Source organism: Bos mutus, chromosome 24 (assembly GCF_027580195.1).
Source record: "Bos mutus isolate GX-2022 chromosome 24, NWIPB_WYAK_1.1, whole genome shotgun sequence".
Taxonomy (NCBI): Eukaryota; Metazoa; Chordata; class Mammalia; order Artiodactyla; family Bovidae; genus Bos; species Bos mutus.
Window position 1 is genome coordinate 56,137,389 of NC_091640.1, and position 26,799 is coordinate 56,164,187.

Sequence of the window (26,799 nt, forward strand, 5' to 3'; positions counted from 1 at the left end):
ATAAATACATGTAATATGGACCATATAGTATGTATGTATTGTATGTATCGTAGTGTGCACTATATATCTGGACATATTATTGGGGAAATTGAGCATCCTACTAAGCTTGGTGAATGTATGTGAATCAAGTATCTTAAGTAAAGAACACTTACAATTTTTTTCCTTCTAGTTCTACCAGTTCTCTGTTGGAAGTCAGAGAGAAGGAAGGCTTCTATGCCACGGTCATTATCCTGAAATCCTTGTGGTGGATGCCACCAGCCTTGAAGTATTATACTCCTTAGTCTCAAAGATCTCTCCAGACTGGATCAGCTCCATGAGTATTATTCGATCCCACCGAACACAAGGTCAGTGTGGCCTTTAGGAACTTCTGCACTATGGTTAGCTTACTATAGGGTTCTATAGTGTATCAAATAATATACTTGCTTATATTGTATTCTTCAGTTTAAGAAATAGTGCCTCTCATGATTTATGGTCTGTCTCTACCTTTGTAAAGGAGTCTTTGATTGAACTGAGATTTAAAGTGTTAGATTATCTCCATTCCAAGGAATAAATCACTAGTTTTTGGCAGTCTTAGAGCATGTCAGGAATCTTCTGAATTGGAAGATCTTAACCCCTTGGAGGTGTGTTGGGAGGAACCATAGTTTGTGTATCTCTTGGGCCTGGTTTGGTTACCTGCTATGAAGAGGTGTAGGAAGTGTTTCCATTTTATGTGAAGGTAATGAAAAGGGAGGGGATTATACACAATTCAGTCTAATGACCGTTCCTGGTGAGCGCTTGATGTGTAGTTAACGCTCGACATACATGAGTGTGTTTTCTCCATTTCTGTTGAAACCGACAGTACCAGTTGTGAGAGCAAAAGTAAAATTGTTTGGGAAAAGGATAGTCATACTGACCGTTGAATGTGTATTCGTGTGTGCCTTTGGTGTACTCCTGTAAGCCCTTCCTGATGACTTCGTGGTCGCGTGCTCTGCTGTGAAGGCTGGTCTGTAACTGCTGTCACCATCGACGTGAGACTTCATGTACAGAGTGCTCCCAGCATTGGGCACATGCTTAGCATTTCCGTACGGTAACCGCTTCTCACAGCACTCAGTGATGTAGCTACTGCGTCATAGGATGTGTGGATGAGGAGACGGATGAAGTTTAGCATGATGGAGTCTCCACTTAAGGTCACAGAGCAAGCCTGTGGCTTACTGGCGCCCAGACGGACCCCAGAGAGGTTGCTTTTACCACTGGGTTACGTCATGTCCATTGGTGAACTGCCTTCCCTGGGAGTTTTCCATAGCTTTTTATTCAACGGTCATGGCACAAATATTTATTGAGTGCCTACTCTTTTCTAGGTGCAGAGGATTGAACTACTGGCAGGACTCGAATTGTAGGAAGGGAGGATGATATATAAACAAATGGCAGTTTCACAGTGTAACGTGTGAAAAGACAGAGAAATAGTACAGAGGCTAGAATTAGCAAAGGCAGTGAAGGGGCTTTGAGGGCAGGGAGGAAGGCCCCAGATTCGATGAAGTCTCATCTAAGCTTTGACAGGTGAAGAGGAGTTTGTCAGATGTGGGGTCGTGATGTTTCTGGCAGAAGTAGTTTGTACACAGGTACATAAAGCCTCTAGGGCTTCCCAGGTGGCGCTAGTGGTAAAGGACCCTCCTGCCAATGCAGGAGACATAAGAGTTGTGGGTCCAATCTCTGGGTCGGGAAGATCCCCTGGAGGAGGAAATGGCAACCCACTCTGTATTCTTGCCTGGAGAATCCCATGGACAGAGGAGCCTGGTGGGCTATAGTCCATGGGGTCGCATGGAGTTGGACATGAATGCAGCGACTTTGCACACGCACACATAAAGCCTTATGTAGAAATGCGTGGGAAATAGCCATCTGTGAAATATATATGTTGTATTATGGTCTGAACAGGGTAGAATGCAACTGTAATGGAAAATGTTGTGCCGTACATACAATTCTAAATGTTGTCCATTTATAACGTTGCTACCATGCATGTTTTTAATCTACTTTGCCATATTCTAGTGTGTGGAGATTTGAGAATTTTGGATTTATTGGTATTTCGCACTTTTACTGTAATTGACATTTGTGAGCAGTTCTAGCTTCTTTATACGGTGATCATGGAATTGTAATCAGTGCATTTCAGCGCTTAAACTTGCCTATGGAACCAGGCAGTACAAATAAAGTTTTTACTGAAAGATAGTAAGCAATTCTTTTCAATAACAGTGATGACTAATCTGTACTGATGGTCTGAGGGCTATACCTGTGGTGTCTTAATTCTCACAACACCTTATTAAGGTAAGTGCTGTCGTTACGTTATTCATTTATATTTGCTTACAGATAAGCACATTGAATTTAAGGTAGGTTAGTTCAGTTATCCACAGTTCAGTGGTTAATCAGTGAAGAAAATGTGATTTTTAACACATCCCTCCGTTGCTCTGGAGCCTACCTTAGACTGCTTTCTCAGAGTTCAGGAATACTACTGTGGTGCTGTGACTTTTCCGTCACCCGAACCTGATGGATTTAGGTTTTACATCATGTCTTTCCCTTGATCATGGTCTGTGGAGAGTGTAGTGTGCAATAACATGTCTACAAGGCAGGTGAGGTAGGTGGGAAGGGGGAAACGTGTGCCCTGAAGACACAATATGAATGTGCTTCTCCAGGATAAATGAAAGTTAACGTTGAAGAATAAAAGTTGCTTTTTAATTTTTAAAATTTGTTCTTAAAAAGTTTTTTAAGGTTAATTGTTGACGTGGTAATCAAGAATGTTTGAAATTATTAAAGCCTGCAAGTTAGAAATAAGAAATCAAGCAGCTAAAAACAGGTTTTCTTTGAATTCCACGTGTTTGATCATCTTTATTAACCTGTGTCTCAAAATCTGGTTTCTGTTATTTCCTAAAACCTAGAATTAGGTTTTCATGCTGATTGTAAAACATGCTGTTATTTAGTTTCATTAAAGCAAACCATGGTCCACGTCACTGTTGTGACCATGTTCCCGTGTAGAAAGCAATCATATTACACTTGTAACCGGCTGCTGCTTCTTCTCGGTTAGAGGACACCGTGGTGGCACTCTCAGTGACGGGCATCTTGAAGGTGTGGATTGTCACCTCGGAAATAAGTGACCTGCAGGTGAGACAAAGGAGGCCTGAAGTGAGTTCTCTGTTCTTGTTCTTGAGGAGTCTTACATTGTAGTCATGATAGGCTGCTTCCCTTTTTTACTTAAAGAGGAAAGAAAAAGCTTTCCTTTTCCATAGTCTTATTGACATAGTGCAGAAGATTCCCCTAGAATGCTATCTCTGTACATGAATTATTGTTTTTCCTTTTGATGGTAGACATATGCTTTATCAAGGATGCAAAACAGAGAAACATATTGTACAGGATATGGAGTAGAGAAGCACAGAAGAGGATTTTCCTCAGCTGCTTCTGTTTAAATTGAAAAGGTAGCTTGCTTGAGGCGGGGGGGAAAAAGCAAACCACTGCAAAAAGGGTATAAAGCCAGTTTTAGTCCTCTGAGTTCCTTAGACTTGAATTCCTTCTTACTTTTTATCAGTAAGAAAGGCAGATCAAGTATCTGGCAAGAGATATTAATCTCATCTGTCAGGGAATTTTTAGACATTGAATCTGGGAGAAACTGAAGGAAATGATGTTTTCTTTTTTTTAACCTACAAGCTTATGTAAAAAACTGACAGAAATGAAAATTAACTAAACTTTTTAGCATCTGTCATTGCCAGTGATGACATTCTGCCTCTCGTTAGTCTGTTAGTCTTGAGTAGCTTTGTAGCAGATACGCTGTGCCCACGTGACGTTAGGGTACATTTTGGCTGCCTTTTACTACCTTAGTCCTCACCATGAGGGGCTAAATTGATGAGCACATCAAGTGATGTCTTTATTTTGTTTTGTTTTCTTTATCATTGTGTGATAATTTAAATTGACAATCCTGCCAACCCTAAAGTTTTTACAAATATTTCTCTTTTCAGGATACCGAGCCAATATTTGAGGAAGAATCCAAGCCGATTTACTGTCAGAATTGCCAAAGCATCTCTTTCTGTGCATTCACACAAAGGTCGCTTTTGGTGGTGTGCTCCAAGTATTGGAGGGTAAGATAACTGTGCCTAAGTAAGAAACCGCATTTTTGCCCTTCAAGGTTTTGGTTTATCAGCCTTCTAAAGATAATTGTAAGGAGAAGCTTGGTTTAGAATATTTTAAATATTTGGTCTGTTTTTGATATACTCTGAAGTATGGAATTTGGCTACATCGTTGCCTTTTTTTTGATTTGGCCCATAGAATGATTCTGTCAGTGTTTATTAGTTCTTAATTTCTGTGTCTTGCTGCCATGTTCTTCATTGTCTTGTCAGTGCGGCATGGGTAATGGCAGTGAGTTTTCTGCAAGTTGGGACATATCTTTGTAGGTTTTCATCCCCAAGTGCCATCCTTTTCCGACGTCTTGGAGTCAGGAAGGTCTTCTTCTGTCACTTTAGAGCTAATGGTGAGAGGTGCATATTGCTTTTCACATTGCTCGACTTTAATGTTTCCATGACAGAAAAAGAGCCAGCAAGTTTTGATCACCTGCCATAGTGCCTACCATATTTTCCAAAGCTTTCCATGTGTTATTTGGAAATAACAATCTGAGGGGTGGTATATTGGTTACCTATTCCTGCATAACAAATTACTTCAAAAGTTAGTCGTTTAAAACAACAAATGTGAATCATCACCCAGTTCCTGTGATCAGGAATCCAGGCGTGGTTTAGCTGGGTACCTCTGGCCCAGGGTCTCTCACAGAGTGTGATGAAGGATGAAGGGGTTTTGACTGGGACAAACACCCCGTCCCAGGGCTCTCCTTGGCGGAGGCTCAGCTTCCAGATTTACTCACCTGCTGGTTCACAGTCGTCAGGTCCTGCTGACTGTGGGCTGGAGACCTTAGTTCTCTGCCATGTGGGCCTCTCCATTAGGACAGCTCACAGCACAGCAGCTGTCTTTCCTCCGAGTCAGTGAGCAAGAGGCCGCGTTCAGTTCTCTAGAAATGTCACAGGATGCAGCCTGCACTCAGGAGAGAGGCTTCCACAAGATTGGAAAACCAGGAGTCGGCCCTTGGTGGGGCCACTTTCGAGGCTGCTTTTCACTCTAGGAATGGTGGCTTTGCCCATTTTGTAGATGAGGCAACTGAGGCATGAGGGGGGTGGCTGCTTTGGCTAAGGTTATACAAGTGATGGTGGTTGTAAATGACTGAGGTTATACAGCTCAGGCAGCCTGGCTGCGGCCGCCGTTCTCATCACTGCCATGCTGTCCTGCGTCAGAGGGTAGCCTCACCATGGAAGGGCTGCATGGCTGCTGTTTGGGAAAAGGCTTAGAGAAGAAGGCTAGCAGCTGCTCAGCTGTCGTTCACTATCTGGGATCCTTCCTTTGTCTTAAAGTTTAAAGCACATCCAAATAAAAATGAAAACAGACTGCAGGAGGATACAGTGAAAAATAGGCACCCCTTTCCCCCCAGATATGTCCCTTCCCCTCCCCAGAGGCAGTAGCTAATACCAGTTTCTTGTGTGCCCATTGTAAGCCTTTTATATCCATGTGAGGGCAGCCTTCTCTTAAATGCACACACAAGAGTGAAAAGACAACCCACAGAGTGAGAGAAGAAAGCCATGGTATGCAACATGATGAGAGACTCTTCTGTTATCAATTAAAAAACAACTACAGATCAAGAAGGAAAACGCAGGCCACCCAGTGCGAGATAGCTAAGAGAGCAAAGCCGAGTAGACAGGAAATATGTAGATAGGTGCCGAGTTTCATGAATCATCAGGGAAATGCATACAAACACAGCATGCGGACGGTGCTGCAGCCCACCAGCATGACTTTCGTAGATTTGTTGTTGTTTAGTCACCAAGTGAAGAGCTGACTCATTGGAAAAGACTCTGATGCTGGGAGGGATTGGGGGCAGGAGGAGAAGGGGACGACAGAGGAGGAGATGGCTGGATGGCATCACCGACTCGATGGACGTGAGTCTGAGTGAACTCCGGGAGTTGGTGATGGACAGGGAGGCCTGGCGTGCTGCGATTCATGGGGTCGCAAAGAGTCGGACACGACAGAGCGACTGAACTGAACTGAACTGAACTGAGTCACTAAGTTGTGTCCCCATGGACTTTGCAACGCCAGTCTTCTCTGTCCTTCACCGGCTCCCAGAGTTTGCTCAGATTCATGTATGTTGAGTCGGTGATGCTAATCTGACCACCATCTTCTGCCAGCCTCTTTTTCTTTTGCCTTCAGTCTTTCCCATCATTAAGTTCTTTTCCAGTGAATCAACTCTTCGCATCAGGTGGCCAAAGTATTGGAGCTTCAGCTTCAGAATTGGTCCTTCCATCAGTCCTTCCAATATTCAGGGTTGATTTCCTTTAGGATGGACTGGTTTGATCTCCTTGTTCTCCAAGGGACTCTCAAGACTATCTGACTTTCTCAGATAGTTATTACCAGAAAGCAGTTTTCAATTTTTGTGTGATTAAATTGTCATATTTTATTGTATGGTTTTAAAAATGATTGATGATATGTTCTAAAGGGCTCAGCAAAGCTGAGATTAAAAAAATTTTTTTCTTCCTAATATTTGTATGGTTCTATTTTATATACCTTTGAATCTTTAATCTGAAATTTATTTTCTGTGAATTGTGAGCTGTAGATCCAATTATATCTTTATTCCAATGGATATCAGAATGGATCCGGCAGTTCCTAATGCCATTTGTTGAATAATCATTTTTTGATTCTTGTACCTTTATAATATGCTGTATTCCTACATTTTTTCTAGGACCTGTTTATGGACTTGTTGATTTGTCTGGACTGATTTATGAACTAATATTGTGATTACTTTGTTTTTGATAGTTTTGTAATTTGTTTTAATAGATCATAAGGCTGGAGGGCTGGTGTCCATAATTCTGTCTTGGACTTTTCTTGGCTATTCGTGTAGTGCTAGTGTTGTATTTCTGATACATATTATAGCAAATTATGGTGAATTTGGCTGGGGTTTGTTCTTGTTTCAAGACTGTCTGCACAGCAACTTCATTGTTGTTTCCTTAAAGAAAAATAAGATAAAAACTTGGCCATTGAATTGGTCATTCCTCCTGGGGAAATTTTTTAGCAACACAGTATGTACTTTCCTCAAACAGTGAGTATGGTAGGAAATGCTGCTAGCTGTTATAAGATGAGGGTTTAGTCCTAGCCTGTCAGCTTGCGGGACGTGGGCCCTTGAGCAGGTGCCGTAACCCTCGTCTGTGTCAGGCTTCATTTTGTCTTTTGCCTGCACCTCACGGCTTTGGGTTCTTCGTGCCCTGCCCAGGGACTGAGAACTTACGCCCCTAGCAGTGGAAGTGCGGCATCATTAACCACTAGACTGCCAGGGAATTTGCTGGGTCAGCTTTTTGTCTCTAGCGATACCTGCCTGCCTGCCTGCCTGCCTCCTGCAATGACTCTAAGAGTCACGTGAGAAAATGATTGTAAAGGCATTTTGCAGATTTGGATGTGTCTTGTAAATGTAAGGTCACAGAAGGTCAGGAGTTTGTGTTGCTGATGAAATTACAGGACGTGGCTATTGTATGTGAGAGTTATTAATAATAAAACTGAGTCTGCTAATGTCCTATTTACACTATTTTAAGACGTTGATGAAATAAGGTAAAGTGAATTCCCCTCTAACACTCAGGTGTTAAGAGGTTTTCGTTAGAAACATTGTTACTGGGTATAGGAAAAAACTGGGAGTCCTCAGCATGCATCCTGGAGGTTGGGTACTTGTCATGTGATGGAGCACCCTTCCCTTTAGATGAGAAAGGCTAAGGATTCCTGTCTGTGTGGAGGGAGCACCCCTGACCCCTGCTGGCACAGTCTCCTGCCTGCCCACTGGAGGCTGGGGACGTGTCATAGTTGCCCTGTTGAAGGTAACTGTGCCCCAGGGTTCACTGACAAAATGTCTTTAACTGAGGTAGTCAACTGTAAAGGCCTGAGGTTATTAAATATGGTTCTAGAAGTTTTCATTTCAGTTAAAATGTTGCTGTGTTTTCCTTAAATGACACCAACATGGACTTGAACATGAATCTCTTACTCCTCATAGGTATTTGATGCTGGAGACTACTCCCTGTTGTGCTCGGGTCCGAGTGAAAACGGGCAGACGTGGACAGGAGGTGACTTTGTCTCGGCTGATAAAGTCATCATCTGGACTGAAAATGGGCAGAGTTATATTTACAGACTACCTGCCAGGTATCCAATAAATAGTGAGTTACGACTTTGATCAAAAGCGAGAGATGGCATGATTTCAGTGAGCCCAGGCCTTGCATACAAAGAAAAGCGCTAAATTCCTTAGCTTGAGATAACTGGTTTTCCTTAATTAACGATAATTTTTGATGTTTAGACTACCTGCCCCTTGTTGCAAACTTTTTTATAACTTGGCTTCTCCCCCTCTGCCTCTTCGGAACAGTTCTTTCAGGGTTACTTAAGATGCTGTCTCCCAGGTTTGAAGTCCTAAAAACTCCTACCAAATAAAATATAACTCTTAAAAAAAAAAAGCAAGCGATTCCAAATTTGTGATGTAATCTGAAAGTATGGAAATATTGAAAGTATAAATATTTAATTTAGGTAAAAAAAAAAAACTTGAAAACTTAAGTTTGTAATTATAGTTTCATATCTGAGCACAACAATTAGGTGGATTTTTATTTGAGTAAGATATTTTAATAACATTTAATATAATGCCTATATTAAATAAACTATAAAAAATCCATATATTGTCCATTGTGAAAAAAACTCATCATATGGTATGATAAAATATTTAATGTCAGTATTTTTTTTACTGAATGTTGTATTTTCCTCATTTTCAGTTGCCTTCCAGCTAGTGATTCATTCCGCAGTGATGTGGGGAAAGCAGTTGAAAATTTAATTCCTCCAGTACAACATAGCCTCTTGGATCGAACAGATAAAGAGGTAAAATTCTTCAGGTATCATTTATAGTTGGTGGCTGTGTTGAAAAATTTCTGCAACTATAATTATTAGTGTCTTTGGTAGCTAAGCATTTCAAAGATTGATTGCCATTCAAGGTACTCTATTAGATGTTGTAAAACATTTTGACATGGTCAGTTATTATAAGCATAATTTGTGCATTTGCTTATAATATGCTTATATGAAAGAGGAAATGGCAACCCACTCCAGTATTCTTGCCTGGAAAATTCCATGGACAGAGGAGCCTGGTCTGCTGCAGTCCATGGGGTCACAAAGAGTCAGACATGACTGAGCATGCATGCATGCATAATATACCTATAATATAGGCATTCACTTTTCTCTAGGAATAAAAGTGATCTTATACTGATTACAAAGTGGCAATGACTTTTTGATAAAATTCATATTGATGTTATAAATGGATTTTACACTGATGCAGTTCTAAATATAGTGACAGATGTACTTTTAGAATGACAAATAATTATGTAATAATGCTGACTGATTTCTGTTTGAATAAGATATTGCAGTATTTCTCCCAAATCATGTAGTGATGTAAATCATTAGGCATTAGAAATAAAGAAGAAAATAATTTTTTCTCTATAAAAAACAGATTTTATTATGACTTCGAGTGTTTGTTAGTTGCTCAGTTGTCTCTGACTCTGTGATCCCATGGGCTGTAGTCCGTCAGGCTCCTTTGTCCTTGGGGTTTCCCAGGCAAGAATACTGGAGTGGGTTGCCATTCTTCTCTCCAAGGAATCTTTCCAACCCAGGGATAGAACCCAGGTCTCCTGCATTGCTTCTAAAAACCTACTTAATATCAATTTAAAGTTGAAATGCACTTAGTAATGGGTTTTCAACTCTGTGTTCTTTGAGCATTAAGAAAGAAGCTTTGGTTTGGAAATAAAGGCTCCTTTACTTATGATCTGGGTTTCTATAACTTTTTCATTCTGAGCATTTTGTTCTATCTTTATGTGGAGGAATGGCAAGGGGATCCTTTGCCATTTTCCATGAATATTTTGAATATATAGAATTTATCCATCCATGTATAATTAAGATCCTTTATGACCTGTCCTTTATTCTCTTAACTTAAACTGCTACTTATTGCTAGACAAGTAAAGCTAGCAAACTAGACAGTTACTTCCACTTAAACTAAGGGATAATGACTCAACGTAGAAAACATACATGATGGAGATTCTCTGTCTGTCCAGTGATTAGGACTTGGTGTTTACTGCAGGGCCCAGGTTCAATCCCTGGTTGGGGAAGTAAGATCCCACAAGCTTTACTGCGCAGCAAAAAAAAAACCCAAACAAAACATGAACATGAAACAAAACAAATGCATATTATATTTCTTTAAGTATCAGCTCACCAATTCATTTTAAATTAAAATGTATGTATTATGTGGTGCGAGATACACATTGTAATATAGAATACTGGTTATAACAACAAAAAGTTATACTAGCAACTTTCCCTGGTTAAGCTTGTTGTTTATCAAACTTTTAGTAATTTTCAGACTTTAAGTTAAATCAAATAATTGACCGTGCTTAATGCATGTAATTTCTATAGGGTAATGCTTTTTAGCACTGATACTGAATATAGATTATTTGTTAACTATAACTATGCACTGAAGCATTTTGTTTTTTAACTGCTTTTCAGGATAAGCTTACATACTTTCATACTCAAGTTTTAGTGTATTAATCATCTAAAATTTAAATTTAGGAGTCCACCACTATTTAGTATTTTCAAATAGGTGGTCTCATTGAAGATACAGGATCTTAAACAGAAAATAATGTGCTTTAAAAATGAAAGTGTATGCAAGATCCTAATGAATGGTTTTTGTTCCTAGTAGCTCATAGCTAGCATATCAGGCTAGGTTCAAGTGGGTTATAAAAAATGTGATCAAATGAAAAAAGTGAAAAGTATTAGTTGCCTATTCGTGCCTGACATTTTGCAACCCCATGGGGTGTAGCCTGCCACCCTCCTCTGTCCATGGAATTCTCCAGTCAAGAATGCTGAAGTGGGTAGCCATTCCCTTCTCCAGGGGATCTTCCTGACCCAGGGATTGAACCCAGGTCTCCTGTGTTGCAGGCAAAGTTTTTAGCACTGAGCCACCAGGGATGTTTCATGCTATTAGTTGAAAAATAATCTAATTAAAAAAAAAAAGAGCCTTCTAGTGGTACAAGCATGGTGGTTTAGTTTTATAGCCATTCCTGGTGAGTAGCTAGTTAGGAGTGGGCAGAAAGTTTAGATTACCAGTTCTCTCCTTTTGAACTTTTAAGTGGAGAATTTTCTTTTTGGTATAGAGGGGTATATCTTTGGATTCATTGCTTAATAATAGACAGTTAAATAATTGCATTGTGGTTTTTATAAAGCAGAGAAAAAGGATAAAAATATTCTAGAGAAAGACTATATAAATATAGTTTTTGTTTCTTTGAATGTGTTATATGTACTGGATTGAGTATTAGTTGACATATATTTATATCAATGCTACAGAATTAATTAAGATATTATTGAATACTCATTCTATAGATTCACTTTTTTCTTTTTTAACTCTGGTACTGAGATGAAGTACTTTATATCCTAATCTGAAGAAACTTTTATCTGTGAAATATTTTGTTTTAAAAGATAGAGAAGGGAATTTGAACAGTTGTTTTTTTTTTACAGTTGCTAGTTTGTCCTCCTGTGACTCGATTCTTCTATGGATGCAAAGAATACTTCCACAAACTATTAATTCAGGGTGATTCTTCTGGAAGATTGAATATTTGGAACATATCAGACACACCTGATAAACCAGAAGGTAATGGAGGTTCTAGAAAATCGTGTGCGGTTATTTCTCAATGTTTCTAATTGAACAACCTGAACAGTAACCGCTGTATGGGAGTGCATAACGTAATATGTCCTTTTCTTTTTAGAATGGTAGTTGATGACAGTTATTCTTTGGTATTTCTCTGAATCAACTATAAGCACGTTTATTTTTACATGTTGAATTTTTTTTTTTTTTTCTTTTTCTAACTTGCTCAAACATGTTTCTTTTCTACCACACATAACCTCCACAGGGCTGGAAATGACCACGTCCATTAGTTTGCAAGAGGCATTTGATAAACTGAATCCATGTCCTGCTGGGATTATAGATCAGCTGAGCGTGATCCCCAATAGTAACGAACCTCTTAAGGTGACGGCGAGTGTGTACATACCAGCGCACGGACGCCTCGTCTGTGGCCGTGAAGACGGAAGCATCGTTATTGTCCCGGCCACGCAGACGGCCATCGTGCAGCTGCTGCAGGGCGAGCACATGCTCCGCAGAGGTACCTGCAGACCCGCTCGCGTGCAGTGTTAGGAGAGCTCTGTGACCGTGAACCTGACAGGGTCTGCACTCTGCGTTTTCAGCAAGCACGGTGCATCGGGGTGGTTGTCGGTGTGCTCTGTAGCTGCTAGCCTAACGTGCGGTTAACAAAATACGGCCTGGGTGGCCCTTGAGCAGCTCAGAGGGTCCGGGGTGCTGGTCCTCTGCACGGTTGGAAGTCTGTGTATTACTTTACAGCCGGCCCTCTGTATCTGTGCTTGTGCATTCTTGGATTCCATCAACTGCCCCTGTACAGTGCTATAGTATGTATTTATTGAAAAAAATCTGCATACACGTGGACCTGCACAGCACAGTTTAAACCTATGTTGCTCAAGGATCAACTGAAGTCAGTGTCTGTTCCTGGAATAAACACCACTTAATGACTGTAAATGCAGGGCTTCCCAGGTGGCGCTAGTGGTAAAGAACCTGGCTGCCCGTGTAGGAGATGCAAGAGACACGGGTTCGATCCCTGGGTTGGGAAGATCCCCTGAAGAAGGAAAGGGCAACCTACTCCAGTGTCCTTGTCTGGAGAATCCCATGGACAGAGGAGCCTGGCGGGCTGCAGTCCACGGGGTCTCTAAGAGTCGCATACGACTTAGGCGACTTAGCACAATGACTGTAAATAGAAGTATCTAGTTTTTCTCTTTGATACATGTTTAATGTTTGCCATTTATTATTGGGTATCTCTGGCGTACTTAGTATCATATTATCAAATACTGGTAATCTTTTAGAACAATACTGTCCAATAGAAATACGTGTGAAAGGGACTTTTTAATGATGAAATGTAGAGCTAGTCTGAAGATTCTTGTCTACTTTTGTTGAAACTTTGGCAGACTCGAATTTTCCTGCCTTAAGTCCCAAACCTTGTTTGCAGGCTGGCCTCCTCACAGGACACTCCGTGGCCATCGGAGCAAAGTCACGTGTTTGCTGTACCCTCATCAGGCCTCAGCCCGTTATGATCAAAGATACCTCATATCTGGAGGCGTGGATTTCTCGGTCATCATTTGGGACATATTTTCTGGAGAAATGAAACATATCTTCTGTGTCCATGGTGGCGAGATCACTCAGCTTCTAGTTCCACCTGAAAACTGTAGTGTAAGTTGAACCTGAAAGATTATTTCACTATGGTAGAGTCAAACTGTGTTGCTGCCAGACTTAATACAAATGAAATCCAGAGTAATCTAAAGTGTGATGGAAGAATTAATAAAAAAAAATCCTTGTAATTATAAAACTAAATAGTGGTAACATATGATGTTTAGGCAAAGTTAGGATTATTACTACTGGGCATATAGAAATAGAAGATAGACATTTTTTTATTCCTGTTATTCGTGCCTAAATGGCATGGCTTATCCCTGAAACATAGTAGCAATTTAGAATATGTTGAAGTTTCAATTTTTTGCTCTGAAGCAGTTTTAAGTATCCCTAAAGTCATGCTCATCAAAGTAGTCTCATCATTCTCAACTCCATCTGAGCAAAAAGATATTGAACCTGTGCTTTTATAGCTTGAATGAAAATACTTCTCAATACTTACAAATAGAATACATTTAAATAAACAGTTATTGTGACAAGGGAAAGAATAATAGGCACGATAATGATTTTGGAAAATTTTGTTCATACTTTTATGAAAGCAGATTGCTTTTTCATGACGTGTGTGTAAGTTAGCTGGTGATGTCAAATATAAAAAGTCTCATAATTTTAGAAATAGGAAATTTTAGGAGGACTTAGGACAGATGAATAACAGACCCGTAATTTCTTTTACTGTGTGTTTAATGTGAACTTACTCATGTGATTAGCTGCCTTTGTGTGCAGAATCACTATTCTCCAGCACACACGTGTGTATGGACCCACGTACATAAACACGCAAATATACTATCTTTATCACACGTTTCATGCTTATCAAAACCCCTTCACCGGTTATTGTCTTACTGAAATGAAAAGCATTTTACTCGTGTATCTGATCCATTGTTCAGAAGGAGTCTCATTTCAAAGACCCAGGAAATTTTCCTTGGCCCTTTCTGCTTGCTCACGTGACCTTCATGATAGTGTGTGTTATCTGCCATGTTCTGCCAGTGCTAGATTTCATTTGATTTGACGCATGTGGCGGTGTAGGAGGTTCTATACCAGTGTGTGTGTGTCTCGTTCTTTTTCCCCTGCCAGATGTGAAAATTTAGGTACTTAATTAATCTCTTCCTTCTTTGTACAAATTTTTGCCTTTTTCTTTCTTTCCAGTTTGTTGTTCATTTTTAAAAAAATCTTCATCACTGTAAAAAATTGTTGTGTATTAATTTAAATAGCCAGTTTAGTTCAGTTGCTCAATTGTGTCCGACTTTTTGCGACCCCATGGACTATGACTCGCCAGGCTTCCCTGTCCATCACCAACTCCCCAAGCTTGCTCAAATTCATGTGCATTGAGTCAGTGATGCCATCCAACCATCTCATCCTCTGTCATCCCCTTCTCCTCCCACCTTCAGACTTTCCCAGCATCAGACTCTTTTCAAATGACTTAGTTCTTCACATTAGGTGACCAAAGTATTGGAGTTTCAGCATCAGTCCTTCCAATGAATATTCAGGACTGATTTCCTTTAAGATGGACTGGTTGGATCTCCTCACCATCCAAGGGACTCTCAAGAGTCTTCTCCAACACCACAGTTCAAAAGCATCAGTTCTTTGGTGCTCAACTTTCTTTATAGTCCAACTCTCACATCCATACATGACTACTGGAAAAACCATAGCCTTGACTAGACAGACCTTTGTTGGCAAAATAATGTCTCTGCTTTTGAATATGCTGTCTTGGTTGGTCATAGCTTTTTTTCCAAGGAGTAAGCGTCTTTTAATTTAATGGCTACAGTCACCATTTGCAGGGATTTTTGGAGTCCAAAAAAGTAAAGTCTCTCACTGTTTCCATTGTTTCCCTATCTATTTGCCATGAAGTGATGGGACTGGATGCCATGATCTTAGTTTTCTTAATGTTGAGTTTTAAGCCAACTTTTTCACGCTCCTCTTTCACTTTCATTAAGAGGCTCTTTAGTCCCTTTTTGCTTTCTGCCATAAGGATGATGTCATCTGTGTATCTGAGGTTATTGATACTTCCCCCGGCAATCTTGATTCCAGCTTTTGCTTCATCCAGCCCAGCATTTCACATGATGGATGTACTCTGCATATAAGTTAAATAAGCAGGGTGACAATATACAGCCTTGACGTACTCCTTTTCCTATCTGGAACCAGTCTGTTGTTCCATGCCCAGTTCTAACTGTTGCTTCTTGACTTGCATACAGGTTTCTCAGAAGGCAGGTCAGGTGGTCTGGTATTCCCATCTCTTTCAGAATTTTTCACAGTTTGTTGTGATCTACACAGTCAAAGGCTTTGGCATAATCAATGAAGCAGAAATAGATGTTTTTCTGGAACTCTCTTGCTTTTTTGATAATCCAACGGATGTTGGTAATTTTATCTCTGGTTCCTCTTCCTTTTCTAAATCCATTAAATGCATTTTATTTAAATCTATTTAAATAACCAATTTTATGTTTATTTTAGTGAAATAGATATCATTGTAATTCTACTAAGTTTAAGCAGTGTTAGAACCCTTGTCCTGAACCTCATTTTACAGTCCTTATGCCCCATAGTAAAATATAGGTTTTTTTCACATCTGACTGCAAATTTGGTGAAACATCTAATTTTTTAATGCTGAAGTTGATAATGTAGATTATTTATTCCTAAGTTTAAAGCAACCATTTTGATCTGGCTGTTTTTTGTTTTCATAAGAATACACTGAAAATACTAGAGTGTGTATGTACATATGCATATATATATATATATTACAAATATTAAAAGGAAAGTGTTTTTTGAATAATTTACATAGGGTCATGTTTTCCTTTTGAACTGCATTAACATATGTATATTTTTAGCCTATGTATGTGAGCACATTTTCTGGTTTCTTTTAAAAAAATTTCAAGTGCGTATTTAATAAAATGTTTTGATCAATTGCATTTAGAAATATTTCATAGTGAGTAAAAGCTAAGATATGGACATATATGCAACTGAACAGAAAGTGGTCTTCTCACTAGACGAGGCGCCAGCCAGAGGAGCTGGTTGCCTGGACAGTGTGAGGAAGAGAGGTACCAACAAGGAAGTCTGGGTCATGGAAAATAATTTGCTTATAGGTTTAACAGTAGAATTTTCTTGTTTTTAATTAACTTTCAAAAGTACTGATTAAGACACATTTGCTTTGGTTTTTGTAATAATATAAGATGTAAATAATGACTGCCTAGGACAGAAGAGTGTGGTAGGCTGTAGTCCATGGGGTCGCTAAGAGTTGGACACAACTGAGCGACTTCACTTTCCCTTTTTACTTTCATGCATTGGAGAAGGAAATGGCAACCCACTCCAGTGTTCTTGCCTGGAGAATCCCAGGGACGGGGAAGCCTGGTGGGCTGCCATCTATGGGGTCACACAGAGTCGGACACGACTGAAGTGACTTAGCAGCATCAGCCAGCAGCAGCAGTTAATAATGACTAGGCATTAACAACTGCCTAGTTAATAACCTGTTCATTTAGCTGGTCGTTTTAGGCCTAGCAGCTAATGTGTTTGAAAATCGGAGAGCCCTAACTGGTTAATAAAAAGCTAAGGATTTGTTATTTGCTGAATGTTTAGCAAATGACTGTTCTGCTGAGATTATAGAGTTAGTGACATCAAATGCTATCTCTAATGCTTAAATTGTCCGTCTCATAACTTGATCCAATGTCATTCTCTTTTAGCAAAAAATATTTTTACTTTTTAAGTGATCTGGTACTTGGAAGATTGTAACTATTTACTACAATACTAAAAAGTTTGTCATCTGCTTTTTGGATTGTAGTAAGAGTTTTGGTTTTTATCTCGGGTAGATTGAGAAAGGAGGTGAGTTTTGATTTCTTGTAAGTTTTTTTTTCAGGAAAAGTTGTTCTAAAACAGAAATGTTGGTTGTATTTTAGAAATGACTTAAATTATCATTAAGATGTACAATTATGAAGAGTTTTTCATTCTTAATGTATAGTCATTTCTTGTTTACTAAAATGTAGAAAGTTGTTTAAAAAAAGTACTGAGCAAAAATCATTGTTTCCTAGCCTCTGTAGAGAGTGAACAAAAAGTGAAATCCTGCCTGCTGGGTAGAAAAGACGCTGTGGCTGGAGATGAGCTCTGAGGACAGGCTGTGTGCCCTTCCACGGCCCCACAGACGCGCGTCTTATTGGCCTGCCGTCTAGGCGTTTCTTTGTCATCCTTTCTTTCCCCACTCCTTCATCTTTATACTGTTTTAGCATCTTTTTCCCCAAGATCTTTCCAGATTCTTGCTATACATTAGCATTAATTTAGTGCCAGACTCAGTGACCCTATATATTTATTTTTAATGAACTATTTATAGGAATTTTAATTATTTAAAAATTTCAACATTTTCCTAGACAGGAAACACTGCCTATAGCATTATGTAGAGTACCTACTTTGAATAGATTTTATGTTTATTGTTCTTTAAAGGTTTTAGTTTTTCAATTTTTAGAGGAATTTTATATATATATATTTTTTTTCCAAAACTGTAAAACTCCTTTTAGGCAGAGTGCTTTGAAATTGAATTTGATTCACTGAATAAACTGGTTAGCTGAGATTTAACTTTTATATGGATACAGATTGTTTTAAAGAATTAAAGTACACTAAAGAAAACCTAAAAGTTTCCTGAAGATATGCTTTGAGATACAAAATATTGAAGTAATTCAAGACTGTGAAGTGCCAAAGGGTTATTGGGAAACAATCAGAATGTTTTTGGGTAGAATTAGTGTCTGCCAAGTAATGTATTTCAGTGTTCCAAGAAATGTAAACATATTTTGGAGGAGGATCAGGTGAATATTTAAGGAAGTCTGTTACAGTGTCGACTATAAACGACAAAGGAGAGATCTGAACGAAATGCTCTGGCAGGCGAGGGTAGGGGTGTCTCGTGGGTGCTCAGAGAAACCAGGGGCTTTGTTAAACTCTCAGAACACCCATGAGATTTGACTGTGTTGACTTCACGGAGGGTGCTGGAACTTCTGGTTTTGAGATCGCTGATGTTAGGTTATTTGCCATTTCTGTTTCTTTCTCCTTAAGATTATGGACTGTAGAGAAAAAATTCAGTTTGAGGTAACTTTTTAATTTTGTGTGTGTGTGGTTTGGTTTATTAAGAAAGCAAAATATACTATCCATAATGTGAAAGAAACATGTACATGTATATATGTATGAGAGGTGGGTATACTATATATGCATGTGAAATATACATGTATATGAGAAGAAACAGAAGTAAAACTATCTACTAAAATACTGTTTGAATTACATAACATAATATAAAATGAAGTTCTGTGCCATTTTTGTTTGTCATTTCAAGTTGTGTTTACTGTTTTTAAGCGAGTGGTTTTTGACCTTATATGTTGCTATGCAGATATATAAGATTTTATAGGCAGTTTTACTAGGATTCAGATTTAAAGTGGAACCTTCATATTATTATTAAATATTATTGCCACTTCAAATACTCATATAGGAGACTTTTTAGAAAAATCTTCTAAAAAGCAGGCTTGTTAACATTTTAGGTGCCTTACTGTTTTCAGTTTTCATCTGCACTTTGGATATTATTGACTGTAGTGTCTTAAAATATTTTATAAATAGGAATACTAAGTGCAAAAAGCATTAAAGGATATTAATAAATATCCTTTTGTTCTCCAGCTATGTCATTCCCTTCCTCCTGAGAGCAATACTTTATAATTCTAGAGAGCCTTTCTATATTGTTGTTTAATTGTTTGTTTTTATACAGTTTTCAAAGGTTACCCTGCATTCACTTACTGCACAGTACTGGCTCTATTCCCCGTGTTGCACAGTGCGTGCTCACGCCTGTCCCATACCCCGTGGTTCGCGTCTTCCTCTCCCCTCCCCCTCCCTTCCTCCCCCCCCTCCCCTCCCCCTCCCCTCCTCCCCTCCCCCCAGTGGTGACCACTGGTCTGTTCTGTGTCTTACACTGTGTTTTGTACTTTATAAATATAGCATTTTAGTTTAATATTCTTCTAATAACTGAGACATTTAAGCAACACAGAGTGGTTAGAGGTAGGATGCTTTCCTATTTGAGCAGCTGTCGGAAGTAGGCTTGTGTGAATTTCCACAGTCTGAGCTCTAGGCTAGTGTAGACCGAGAGCGCACCTGGTGCCGGGGAGCCTGAGGAGGGGCGGCGCCCGAGGGGGCAGGCTTCTTAAGGCTTCTGTTGGTAAATTATGAAAATTGAATGGGAGGATACGCACCAAATTCAGATTCTGTTTGCTTTTGGGAGTGGGGGGAAGAAGGATCGAAGGGAACAAAAACTGACTTTGTAGACTGTCATGTTTTATTCACTTTTAGTAAATATATATTATTCCCTTTCTCATTGGCATGGATGGTTGGATTATCAGAGCTTTTTACTAATGCTAGAACTTTATTCAGAACGTAAATTTTGGAAAATGTTCCAAAATACATTTTGAAGCATATATATGTGTTTCCTAAATGGCAACCCACTCCAGTGTTCTTGCCTGGAGAATCCCAGGGACGGGGGAGCCTGGTGGGCTGCCATCTATGGGGTCGCACAGAGTCGGACATGACTGAAGCGACCTAGCAGTAGCAGTAGCAGTGTGAACATATAGGCTCAGGTCTTTAAAAGATTTGTTAAAAATGATTTTTTAACTGATGATTATCACTAACCTTTTTCTAAAATAAGTTCAAAAGGTTAGCAGAACTAACGTTTTTCTAAAGATTAGTTAAAAATGATTTTTTAACTTCCCTTGGGCTACAAGTCCAAGAATACTGGAGGGGGTAGCCTATCCCTTCTCCAGCGGATCTTCCCAGCCCAGAAATCGAACCCGGGCCTCCTGCATTGCAGGTGGATTCTTTACCAGCTGAGCTGTCAGGGAAGCACCTTAAAAAACTGATTAAGTTCAGTTCAGTTCAGTTCAGTTCAGTCGCTCAGTCGTGTCTGACTCTTTGAGACCCCATGAATTGCAGCACACCAGGCCTCTCTGTCCATCACCAACTCCTGGAGTTCACTCAGACTCACGTCCATCAAGTCAGTGATGCCATCCAGCCATCTCATCCTCTGTCGTCCCCTTCTCCTCCTGCCCCTTCTCATTAAATCTTATTAAACTTTTATTGTCACATACCTCCAAAATTATCCAGAAGAGGGCAGCATGGGTTTGTGAAAATGCGAATGTCAGGCATTTAACCTGTTTCTGCTTTCGTTTGACAATGTTAAATCCCTAGCTCTTGGCAACAGATATGATAATTATGTTTTGTGTATGTGACCATATGTTTGCTAGTGTGTGATGGTCACTTGTCTGTGAAGCTCACTGCCAGCAAGAACAGTTGACAAATTAGGTTTTCTTTTTAATGCATTGTCCGCCCTTTCTGAACATGCTCCTGAACAGGCTCCTGAACGTGCTCCTAAGCTTCTGCCCCAGTTAGCCCTTACCTTTACCTTTTTGAATTTGGAGTCTTGTTATTAATTCAGTTTGGATGTTACGTTTAAAAAGCAGTGTCTGTAATTTTAGCATGGTCCCTGAAGCCAGGTAAACTTTGGTGATGCAAAGGAACCAAAAGCAGGCAGCAGAACTAACCTTTTTCTAAAATAGGTCACAATGTACATAGTCTGTTGTAGTATTCTTTTTTCCCATAACACTTCATTCTCTTAGATTTTGAGACTGTTTTCATATGTTTTTATGTATTGAGCGTCATCTTTTTGAAATTAATTTTTATTTTTAAAATTATATAACATATCATTATAGACAATATATTTTCTAAAGATGGTGTGGCCACTTTTGTGCCACTGAGTGTATTTCAGCACAGCATCATTTTTGATTATAGTCTATAATTTGTGTAATTTTATCAAATTTCAGAATGATGTTTTCTAACATTTTTTTCTGTTATCGGCAGTGGGGCTGAAAATTAGGATAACTAAATATTTTTGCGCATCTTGAATCACTTCTGAGGATAAATTCTTAAATGTGGAATTGCTTTCTAAAGGACATATTCATTTTTAAAGTCTTTTGAATAGTTATTGCCAAATTGTCCTTCAAAAGCTTAGGAATGGGTTTGTATCCGTATTTACCCTCATAATTCTTCATTCTGTTTATAATCTTTTAAACCTTGTTAATTTTCTAGGCTTATAAGTAGCTGTTTGTAGAGTATGTATGAATGGCTGCTAAGTTGCGTCAGTCGTGTCCGACTCTGTGCGACCCCATAGACGGCAGCCCACCAGGCTCCCCCATCCCTGGGACTCTCCAGGCAGGAGTACTGGAGTGGGTGCCGTTGCCTTCTCCCATGTATGGATGGAGAGCACTCATTTTCATTTTGAAAGCACAAATGCTTTAATATACCAGCACTGTACTGTGTTGTTATCCATTCTGATTCCCGCATGTTTTTCAAATTTTCACTACTATCATACTATTTTGTTCACTATAAAAGATAAATTTTTCCTGTTATGGATAGTATACATATATTCAAGTAGCATAGTACACCCTGTCTCTTTTGTAGGAAGCTGGGACAATCAGTAATATATGAACTGTCAGTGAGGGATTCCTTCAACAGTAATGAGACAGATTATATTCCTATTCCAGCTATGCGAATATTGTGTCAAACATCATAGAAATTAATTAATTCATCATTGTCTTATGAGGTTGGTTTACTGAGGTATAGTGGATATACAGTGTTGTATTAGTTTCAGATATATAACAAAGTAATTCAGTTTTATTTATATATATAGTATTGTTTTTCAGATTCTTTTCAATTATAGGTTATTACAAGAAATTTATATTTCCCTGTGCTATACAGTAGGTCATTGTTGTTGATTTTGTATATAGTAGAGTGCATATGTTAATCCCATTTATACTCCCCAACCCCCTAATCTAGCAACTTAGATATTCTTCTGTTTGGAGAGGTTTCTTTAGATCTTTAGTCATATTCTTAGTAGCACAGAATGTTATATTGGGTATGAAATTTATTTTTAATAGTCAGAAGTGATTTGGTGCTAAACATTGTGATGATGTCATTGATTAAATTGACTCTATTTTGGGTTGAAGAGAATTAATATGTCACAGAGCAAAGACGAATTTTCTTGAATAGCTTAATCATAAAGCAATTTTAAAATGAATTCAGATTTACGTTAAGATGGCAGGAATTGTTAGAAAAAATGAGTTACTTTTTAAGGTAACTTCAGTTAGGTAGACTTCCCAGGTGGTAGAGTGGTAAAGAACTCACCTACCAACGCAGGAGATGCAAGAAACAGGGGTTCGATCCCTGAGTCTGGAAGATCCCCTGGAGAATGAAATGGCAACCCACTCTGGTATTCTTTCCTGGAAAATCCCATGAACGGAGAAGCTGGGAGGGCTACAGACCATGGGGTCACAAAGAGTCGGACACAGCTGAGTGACTGAGCGTACCTTTCCAGGTACTCTCAAGGGCCAGGTATATAATAGTGGAGGTTAGGTTTCTCTGTGTTCTTTGACAGAGACTTAAAAAGCAAGCCAGGATCCTTTGTAAAACAAGAGATATTTTTAGCATCCATGTTCTAGTAATTTACCTCCAGGAATAAATAGGTTGAAGCTAAGCAGGCAGATCAAGAGTTACCAGGTCAGATGGATGGGGCCCTTCAAGTTCAAGGTGGGACGCAGAAAGGAGGAGGAGGACGAGCGGCCCCACGCCTGTAACTCGGTGCAGTCTGAGAAGTGAGGCTCTTTGTGACGGAGGAGGGTAGTTCCTGGCTTTGTGTCCTCCAGGTTTGGGTCCAGGTTGGACAGTAACTGGGACAGCTGACTGCTGTAGGGCAGGGGAAAGGATAAAACACTTTTGAGTTCCTTAAAAAGAACCTTCGACTGTCTTCAGAGTCTTCAGATTCGACTGTCTCAGCCTCTGAAACCTATAAATATAGAATTGAAATTAAACTATTTTTATGTTTTAAAGGGATGAAGTAAAAAATTACCAAGTAAATTCATTGGAAAAAAATGTGTGATGAGGAAATACACAAGAACAGTGGAAGGTGGTCACTGAGCTGTTGTATGGAAAGCTTTTGTTGACACAAAGTGTTAAAAGTGCCAAAAACTTCATTAACGTTAAGATAATATGTGAGTGATGGTAATGATCATGTAAGGGGAACTATTCAGAGTAAATTAAAACACAGCTATTAAAATGAGAAGAAAATATAGAAAAGGGGAAACTCATGTAATAGAAAAATTATAGCTGTCTCCACATTTCCTATTTGAATACCTAAGCACTGGCAATGGCCTCAGAAAGTAGATACAACTACATTTAAAAAAGCAGAATTTGTGGTATATACTGATATAACACTAATAATAGTAAAGATAACATTAAGTATTATCATCTTTTGTATGCATGATGTGTTAGTCTCTATGCTGATTTCTTTGTGTATATTTCATTTAATTCATAGTGATTCTATGAGGTGTGGTTTTTGCTGTTAACTGCATTGTATGGAGAAGTGAGGCTCAGAGAGGTTCAGTAACTTGCTCATGGTCACACAGCAAGTGGCAGAGCTGGAATTTGATCCTAAGTAGTCCAACCTGGGCTTCCCTTGTGGCTCAGCTGGTAAAGAATCTGCCTGCAATGCGGAAGACCTGGGTTTGATCCTTGGGTTGGGAAGATTCCCTGGAAAAGGGAAAGGCTACCCACTCCAACATTCTGGCCTGGAGAATTCCATGGACCATATAGTCCATGGGGTCGCAAAGAGCCAGACACGACTGAGTGACTTTCACGTTCTTTCAGTCCAACCTGAGGGCCTGAACTTGACCTTCATATATTCCACCCCCTACTAGATGTAATTATGTATTGAAAATAGTTGCATTTCTCCAACTTTGACTATATTTTCAACTACTGATTTACATAAGCATGATTTTGATGCATGCTTAATTTTAAATGACTGATTTATTGAGTATCTTTCACTTTGTAGACCAAAACAGCCATTCTTTTCAGTTCCCATGTTTCAGATTTTTCTTCAGAGAACTGTGCATGGCTCAGTTCTTTGGTAATTTATGTTTTAGTTTTTCATCTTTGATTACTTAGGTTTGGAGTTTTAGCCCCCTTTTACTTTTAGCCCCCTTTTACCTTCTTTTCCTTGTCACGCATTACTTGTTTTTAGGAATATGATGTAAGCTCTAACTGCAATTTTATGAATTTCACATATACACAGTTAAAAGTTTTGAAAACAGGTAACTAAGAAGGTAAAGGTGTCCTGTTATCCTTCTACATAAAAGAGAACCAACCACAGTTAACATTCTGATATCTTTTCCTCTAGCCTTTTAGTCTTGTTTTTGGCCACTCCAGATCCTAGTTCCCTGACCCAGGGATCCAGCCCACTCCCCCTGCAGCGGAAGCATGGAGTCCTAACTGCTAGCCAGCCAGGGACGTCCTTCTGGCCATTTAAAATCCGTTTACTGTGCGCTTGTGATTATATTGTAGATATAGTTATCTGTGCGCGTTGCATCTTCATTTACTATTTTAACAAATACCTTCTCAAGTTACACTCATTCGTGGAAGTAATTTTTAATGATTATATACCATTACATTATATGAGCATACAGCGTTTACTTAACAGTTCTCTTGCTTTGGATATGTAGGTTGTACCCAATTTGAACTATTGTAAATAATATTGAATATCTTTGTAAAACTTGTTTTCATTTATGATTATTTCCTTAGATTAATTCCATGAATATTTTTTGGATTAGAACCTCAGAATTTTTGTCTAATACAGTATTAACATTTTTAAGAATACTGAGGTTGATTACCAAGTTGTTTTCTGCCCTCAGTGCCCATTTCACGGCTCCTTGCCTACACAAGATGTTTTTATTTACTTCCATGCCTCAGTTTCTATATCTGTAAGATGGAAATAATAATAGGATCTACTTCAAAGGGTTGTGAGACCATGATGAGTTACCGCCAAGCATTTAGAGTAGTAATACCTAGCACAAAATAAGACCCCAGTAAATCTTGGTTGTTCAGTATTATAATTTCTACAGTCTTTGGCTAAATTGATAGGTGTAAAGAGTATTTTATTGTTGAAATTTGCATTTCTTTGATTACTAGAGATAATGAAATTTTTCTATAAGGATTTTAGTGAATTTTTGTTTCTTTTTGAGACATAGTTTGTCCTTTGCTCATTTGTTTCTCTTGGGGATATTAGTGCTATATACTAAACACTAATTAGTGCTTAGTTAATTAGTGATTAACTTAATTGAAGTATTAAGCTTATGTGCTTTTTGTTATTGTTGTTGAAATTTTCTTCTGACTTATTACTTACTTCTGATTTTTTTTTTTAACCTGGGGATAATTTCCATTCCTATGTAATCTATTTTATCCTTATTTCTATTTAGCTTCTTTCATATTTTTAAATCCTAGAATCTTACCCCGTTTAGAAATTTGATGATATTTTATTAAAAAGCAATAGCTGGATTAAAACAAACATCAAATACTTGAATCTCTCTGAAGTTTATTTATGTCTGTAGGGTGAGGAAAGGGTAAAAATCATCTGTCCTTCCCTAAAATAACAGGTTATCTCAATGTCATTTATTAAATATGTTTTTCTCTGATAGGGGATATCTTTGTAATCATCCATTAAATTCTTCATATTTATTTGCTGTTTTATTAATCAGGAAGCAGTTGAAGAGAGATGGAATCTGACTAGTCCTCTATTTCTTTGTTGTTATTTTTTGTATGCAGTGAATGAACAAAGATATTAAAACTCATCCCTAAAAGTCTTATTTTCATGTAGAACATAAGTATCTATTAGATCGTTGGTCAGTGCTGTAGTTGGACCACGTGGTCTTATTTTCTGAAATACCTATGAAAGAAACAGCTTCCTACCCCCTCCCCCCATGTTTTAAGAAGGATGAGCTATGGATTTCTGAAAAAAAAATTTAGTTTCGTGAAAGTGTGGAAATGTGCTTAACATTGGTAGGCTCTTTTTTTCCCCTTCAGGTAGAATATTTAAAAGTGATAAGTTTCTTATCACTCTATGCACAGTGATCTTAACTGTGCATTTATGTTCCAGAGAAAGAGTTCTGGGAAGTCAAGAAATAATGATTAACAGAATAGTGGGATTGATTTATGAGTGAAAGTAGCTGGTCATTTATAGCTTTTTGAATGATGGGCATATTTAAAAGGAGAGACAATAGTTAGTGTTCGTATATTTAGAGAATATTCAGACAAAATTTGTTTTGGGCAGCTAAGAGATTGCTCCTGGAATGATAAGAAGAAAAGAACAGTTTAGAAAATAAATTAGCAAAAGCAGAAAGAAATTTATATATATATAATTTACATTGGGAATTGTTGGAAAGCAGAATAATCTCCCCAGAGAGCTGGTGGGTGGAATAAACTAGCTGTCTCTAGTTTCTGTAATTCATGGCAGATGCTTAGGAACGGGTTACATAAGAGGTTTCTGGGAATGGTTTAAAATGAAGTCTTGTAAAATGCGTGAGGTCAGGCTGGATGACCTAGGT

General features: G+C 38.6%; 1 protein-coding gene across 4 annotated transcripts in view; it reads left to right on the top strand.

The window, feature by feature from the left end:
- WDR7 (WD repeat domain 7) overlaps nucleotides 1–26,799 on the top strand; it is a 357,488-nt gene that overhangs the window by 32,789 nt on the left and 297,900 nt on the right. For all 4 annotated transcript variants that reach the window (XM_070362049.1, XM_070362051.1, XM_070362048.1 and 1 more), the window contains 8 exons: nucleotides 170–344; nucleotides 3,050–3,126; nucleotides 3,975–4,094; nucleotides 8,078–8,223; nucleotides 8,838–8,940; nucleotides 11,614–11,746; nucleotides 12,006–12,254; nucleotides 13,167–13,387. In XM_070362049.1, the coding sequence (XP_070218150.1) occupies nucleotides 170–344; nucleotides 3,050–3,126; nucleotides 3,975–4,094; nucleotides 8,078–8,223; nucleotides 8,838–8,940; nucleotides 11,614–11,746; nucleotides 12,006–12,254; nucleotides 13,167–13,387 (1,224 nt within the window). The remainder of the gene's footprint in view (nucleotides 1–169; nucleotides 345–3,049; nucleotides 3,127–3,974; nucleotides 4,095–8,077; nucleotides 8,224–8,837; nucleotides 8,941–11,613; nucleotides 11,747–12,005; nucleotides 12,255–13,166; nucleotides 13,388–26,799) is intronic.